The sequence below is a fragment of the Galeopterus variegatus genome, unplaced genomic scaffold (assembly GCF_000696425.1).
Source record: "Galeopterus variegatus unplaced genomic scaffold, G_variegatus-3.0.2 Scaffold889, whole genome shotgun sequence".
In the NCBI taxonomy this organism is placed as follows: domain Eukaryota; kingdom Metazoa; phylum Chordata; class Mammalia; order Dermoptera; family Cynocephalidae; genus Galeopterus; species Galeopterus variegatus.
This window is the reverse complement of record NW_007727000.1, coordinates 98,188-104,445: the sequence shown is the minus strand read 5'-3', so window position 1 is coordinate 104,445 and position 6,258 is coordinate 98,188. Positions and strand designations below refer to the sequence as shown.

General features: G+C 64.3%; 1 protein-coding gene across 1 annotated transcript in view; it reads right to left on the bottom strand.

Annotated features, from left to right (window-relative positions):
- The window catches only part of GPSM1 (G-protein signaling modulator 1), a 30,649-nt gene extending 29,155 nt beyond the window's left edge, over positions 1 to 1,494 (bottom strand). Inside the window, exons 1-2 of the mRNA XM_008573188.1 lie at positions 1,274 to 1,494; positions 472 to 607 (exon numbers count right to left, since the gene is read on the bottom strand). Coding sequence (XP_008571410.1) covers positions 472 to 607; positions 1,274 to 1,494 — 357 coding nt within the window. The remainder of the gene's footprint in view (positions 1 to 471; positions 608 to 1,273) is intronic.
- Between the last annotated feature and the right edge of the window lie 4,764 nt (positions 1,495 to 6,258).

Sequence of the window (6,258 nt, the reverse complement as noted above, 5' to 3'; positions counted from 1 at the left end):
GTCACATCACCCTCCAGCCTCAGTTTCCCCATCTGTACAGGGGGAGCAGGGAGGTTCGCTTTACAGGGCTGTGGAGGGAGGTCAGCAAGGGCCTGTGACCTGCAGCAGCTCCACCTCTTTGGTATTTCCATCGACTGTCCGGGCTTCCCCACAAAGCCACCCCGTCTCCCTTTGCTCCCCTCAAGGGGAGCTGGCAGATGGGGGGAGGGCAGCAAGAGGCAGAGCAGGGCCGAGTGTGGAGATGGGGCTGGGTCTCAGCCCCGCGGCACCAGCAGGGCTAGAAGCATTCCCGCTTCTGAGGGCTCTGCCCTGTGCTCTTCCAAGTCACTCGGGGTCTGCGGACCCTGTCCTCCCTCCCATGGGAGGGTAGCGCAATGGGACTGCGAGGGGTGTGTCACCTGCCTGCCCATGCCCAGATCTGGACACAGGCAGGGGTGGGAGAGGCAGGCGGCCCGAGGGCCAGGCCCCTACCTTGTCCCCCTGTTCCTGGGCGATGTCCAGGTGCCGCTGGCAGCAGACAATGGCCTCGTCGAATCGGCCCAGGACCTTGAGCGTGTTGCCCAGGTTCCCGCTGGCCTTGGCCTCCCCCATGCGGTCACCTATGGTCCTGGAGAGCAGGAAGGAGTGAGGGGCCAGACTGAGGACTGGCCAGGCCCCTGAGCCCAATGGGGAACCTGGGTGTGGGGTGGGGCAGGACTGGGCTTTGGGGACCAGCGTGGACTGACTGGGAGCTTGCATCCCCCGGGATGATGCTGGGAGGGGCCCCACGGCTGGGTGGGCAGAGCCAAAGGGCAGCCCTGGGCCAGGCAGCCAGCTCAGGTCCAGGTCCTCTGCTGGGCCAGGTCTGGGGAACAGGCCTCCACCCACCACTATGAGGGGTACTGACCTCTAGGTAGTGCTCTGGGTCACACAGACACACATAGAGTCAAAGATGGGCACACACGGATACACACGGAACACTGGGCCACACACCATGCTCACACTCAACAGACATACAGACGCACTTACATGTCTCGGCTTAAACACAGCCCCCTCAGGGGGCTTCCCTCCCCAGCCCCTCTCCCAGGTTAAGGGTGCCCCACTGGGGACCCCTCGACCCTGAGAACCTGGTCATTGTCTTACATTGGAACTGCCCCCTCCCCTCCTCCCTGAGAGCAGGGTAGTGTCCACCCGCCCACCAGAACCTCCAGATGCTGCTGTGAGGTGCAGCCAGCCCGGTAGGGCCACCTGCTTGGGGTCCAGGGCCCCAGGGCTGCCCTGCCCCGCCACTTACCGGGCCAGCAGGAGGTCATGCTTGTGGTATTCCAGTGCCTGTGCATACTCCTTCAGGTAGAAGTAGGCATTGCCCAGCTGGCTGTAGATGGCACTCAGTGTCTTCAGGTCCTCTGTGCCCCCCTGCACGGCAGCCTCAAAGAAGGCCACGCCTGCCTTGAAGTCGCCAGCCTTGCACAGACGCTCGCCCTCCAGCGCCAGCTCCAGACACGAGGCCTCCATCCTGGGCACAGGGAGGGGGCATCACGGACCACCCCTCACGTGGCTGCCCCTTGGGGCCCCGAGTCCTCCACGGCATCACTATGAATGCTGCTGCCCCAGGATGGGCTATGGCCTGAGCCACACCTGTGCCCACAGATGTTAGCATCTCTTTGGGATACGTGCCTTGAAGCGGGTGCCCGGCCCGACGGCTCCCCAGACTGGTGCACCTGAGACGCTTACCTCTGCCCAGACTCACCGCCACTGCCAGGGCTCAGGAGCACCATGGGGCGAGGGCACAGGGCTGTGACCACAGCAAGACCCTTGGGCCACAGTGGCTTGCTCTTGAGCCTGGCCAAGCCCCAGGGAGCAGGAGTGGCCTCCACACCCTGCCCTCCCCCAACAGGCACCGCCGCCATTCTCCGGTGGCTACAGCAGCCTGGACTGGGCCCTCTGACTGCCACCGAGGATGCCCAAGGCTCCAAGACTGTGGGCAAGCTGGCCACGGCCACACGGGTGGGAGCTGATCCCAGCCCCACCCCGTCCTGCATCCTAGGGCGGGACCCCCCACCATCCAAGCTCTCCAAGTAGGAGCTGGGGGCTAACCAGCCTCCTGTCCTCCAGGGAGACCTCTGGTGGGTAGGCGTGGCTGCATCTAGGCAGAGGTCACCCAGTCCCCAGCCCCACCTCGCCAGGCCCCACACCCCATAGACCGCACCCAGGACTGGCCTGAGACACAGCTGTACCCACCGCGCTGTGGGAGGAAGTGGACGATGCTGTGTCCCAGCATGAACTCAGCCCCCTGCACAACCACTCCAGATTCCTGCCCCCAAATCCCGCCCAGCTCTAAGGGCCCAGGTCCCTGTGTGAACACCAATGCCCTTGCTGGGGGCTGCACCAGCCCCCGTCNGCACGGCAGCCTCAAAGAAGGCCACGCCTGCCTTGAAGTCGCCAGCCTTGCACAGACGCTCACCCTCCAGCGCCAGCTCCAGACACGAGGCCTCCATCCTAGGCACAGGGAGGGGGCGTCACGGACCACCCCTCACGTGGCTGCCCCTTGGGGCCCCGAGTCCTCCACGGCATCACTATGAATGCTGCTGCCCCAGGATGGGCTATGGCCTGAGCCACACCTGTGCCCACAGACGTTAGCATCTCTTTGGGATACGTGCCTTGAAGCGGGTGCCCGGCCCGACGGCTCCCCAGACTGGTTCACCTGAGACGCTTACCTCTGCCCAGACTCACCGCCACTGCCAGGGCTCAGGAGCACCATGGGGCGAGGGCACAGGGCTGTGACCACAGCAAGACCCTTGGGCCACAGTGGCTTGCTCTTGAGCCTGGCCAAGCCCCAGGTAGCAGGAGTGGCCTCCACACCCTGCCCTCCCCCAACAGGCACCGCTGCCATTCTCCGGTGGCTACAGGAGCCTGGACTGGGCCCTCTGACTGCCACCGAGGATGCCCAAGTCTCCAAGACTGTGGGCAAGCTGGCCACGGCCACACGGGTGGGAGCTGATCCCAGCCCCACCCCGTCCTGCATCCTAGGGCGGGACCCCCCACCATCCAAGCTCTCCAAGTAGGAGCTGGGGGCTAACCAGCCTCCTGTCCTCCAGGGAGACCTCTGGTGGGCAGGTGTGGCTGCATCTAGGCAGAGGTCACCCAGTCCCCAGCCCCACCTCGCCAGGCCCCACACCCCATAGACCACACCCAGGACCGGCCTGAGACACAGCTGTACCCACCGCGCTGTGGGAGGAAGTGGACGATGCCGTGTCCCAGCATGAACTCAGCCCCCTGCACAACCACTCCAGATTCCTGCCCCCAAATCTCGCCCAGCTCCAGCTCTAAGGGCCCAGGTCCCTGTGTGAACACCAATGCCCTTGCTGGGGGCTGCACCAGCCCCCGTCCCCTCGCCTTTGGGCAGGGTCTTCAGAGAAACCCCTTACCCTTGGGCTTTGCACAGACCTAGGTGGGGTCCCTGTCACCCAACTGCCATCCCAGGGCCCTGCTCACTGAGGAAACCACAGCCCCCGGGCTGCATGTGAGCTGCCCTCAGGACATGTAGCCAGGGGACGGAAGCAGGTGCTGGGGGCCACTCAGGCTGCCCCGGCTCCAGAGCCTCCATCTCCTCCTCCAGCTGCTCCTACTGGTTAAGGGGCCTGAGCCCACGGCCCTGCCCAAGGCGGGGAGGGCTGTTAGTGGGGGCACGTGGGGCCGGGCAAGCAGGCAGTGGGGGTCCTGCCACTGAGGGACGCCTGCCCGACCCTCGGCCTGGTGACCTGGAGAAGTGAGAGGTGGGCTCGGCTTCGGTCCCAGCCCTATTGTTGTTTCCTTTCCGTTGCCTTTTTCTTTTTTTCTTTGGCAGCTGGCTGGTTCGGGGATCTGAACCCTGGACCTCGGTGTCATCAGTGCCGTGCTCTAACCAGCTAAGCCACCGGCCAGCCCTCCGTTGCTTTCTGCTATGACCAGAGGCTATGGGAAACCCACAGAGAAATTTAAAATGTCCACACCGAAAGCCCCCGTGGCACCCCAAGGCCCCTCTTCGGTGATGTCAGGGTGGTGCAAGAGCGATTGTGGGAAAACAACGTATTTCTTCAAGAAAAGGAAAGAGCCGTCTGGGGCAGCGTTTCCCAACTGTTCTAACCAGACACCCCTTTGGTACAAACCACAATGCCCTGTTCACTTTATTACCAAAAAGCGGGGGCATTTTAAACTTTCCCAAGATAATGGGGCCGTGTGACCACACGGGCGAAGCTGGATCCCTCTGGGAAGAGGGCCGAGCGCCCTGCACACCGCAGGCGCAGAGCTTTTCTGCCGGGGAAGCCCCGCACCTTTGCTGTGCCCCTCAGCCCTGGCCCTGCCTGGCTTGGGGCTCCTCCGGTCCCCCAGGAGAAGGAGTGGCCTGAGTTTTCAGGACAGAGGGAGTGGCCTGAGTTTTCAGGACGGGGTGAGCAGATGAACGACGGGGGCCTGGATCCAGGGGTACCCAAGACTTGTCCCCCATGCCAGTCAGGCTTCTGGGACCCACTATCCTGCTCCAGACCAGCCCTGCCTTGTCCAGGCACCTCGGCCACCCTGCAACCGGTCGAATGTTCAGCAAGTACCTATGCTGTGCTTGGCCGGAGCCCTGGGCTTGGTGGGCGCTGCCTCGCAGGCACCAGCGGTTGCTGCCTCTTCTGCCTGCCATACAAAGGCTGGTGGGAGGGAGACTGGGGGCGCTGCCCTTTCCTGGGCATACAGTCCAGGCACCACTGGCCAGGACCCCGGCAGGGGCACAGTGCCTGCATGGGCCTCAGTCAGATGTCATAAAATGGGACATAACCACAACTCAGGCTATGCAAGGCAATTCCAAATGGTGCTAAACTCTCACACGAGGCATTGAGGTCACTCCTCTCCTCTGTGCTGGACGCCGCAGACCCTCAGGCTGTCCACCCACCCCAGCATACCAGGGCCTCCTGGGAAGGGCCATCCAGATGCCACGTCGGTTGCAGGAGCCCCCAGTCTCATGGCTACCGGCTCCCCAGTCCCACTCCTGCGGCCAGCACCATGCTCGGGGCTTCTTAACTAGGGCCTGTTTGCCGAGTGGTCTGACACGGCTCACTGCCCTGCTCCTTCCAGGTGAGCAGGAGAGGGGACGTGGGGTCTGAAGCGTGGGTGTTTGCTGTGCTGCGCACGCTGCTGGCTGGCAGATCCGATTGCGGCGGCTGCCTCTCCTACCCCATCTCCGTCTTGGCCCAGAGATGTGGCATCAGCGGCTCACAGCAAAGGAAGCTTCTGGCTTGGGAACATCCTGGGGCCTAGAAGTCCTGGGGTGGGGACACCAGTGGGGCATTTGGCATGGTACCCAAACCTGGGATCGGGGGCTCTAACTGGGGCCTGGCAACACGTGGAGCCACCTGGAGAGGCCCCAGTGTGGTGTCGAGGAGCCCCCACCCACTCCTCATCCCAGACACCCCCAAATCACACTTTGCTCCTCCAGCAGGGCACTCCTGCCCACTACCCTGTGCCCGCCGCCGCACCTCTTCCTCTGCAGGTTTCGCATCTTCTGCACGTAGAGCCAGAGCTCCAGGCCCACGGGCAGCAGCAGCGGGCGGGGCCGGGGGGCACCGTACACCACCTTGCACACGGCCTTCTCCGCCAAGCTCAGGGCCAGAGGCTGAGCCTCCACGGCCGGAGCTGGCACCGTGGGGCTCTGGGCCTCCCTCCCACCAGCCAGCTCTCGCCCCACCATGGCCATGGATCCTGCAGGATGTGCCAGCCTTGGGGTTCCCCTGCACTGCCACCTCCGGGGTGATGAGCAGAAGGCCCCCCACAGCCTCGGCTCCAGGAGTCCCAGGCCCTCCAGCAGTTGCTCTGGGGCCTCCCTGGGGCCCGACGTGGATCAAGGGCAGCTCAGAGGCCGGATCAGCAGCGTCAGCAGGGGGCTGGGCGGGCAGGCAGGGGAGCCCCGAGGTAATCCTCTCTGCGACGCTCCTCCGGGAGCGGGCAGGGGGCAGGGGACCCAGACTCTGCACTCAGTCCACCCCGTCACTCGCCGACTCTTCAACAAACCTGTATCCTGTGCTGACCCTGTGGCCAGCTCTGTGCCAGAGCCCGGGTTGTTGAGGAGCACCGGGCACGCAGCAGGTGATGGGTCAACACTTGTGAATGACAGAAGGACCGGCACAAGGAGTACGTGAGCACCCCCCCCGAAGCCCCTGCTCCCCATGCCGGCCCCCCGGGGAAGCCCAGCAATGCCCGCGATGTTGGCAGAGGCTGGCAAGCCAGCCCTAGCTCTCCAAGCTGGGAAGCCCACCC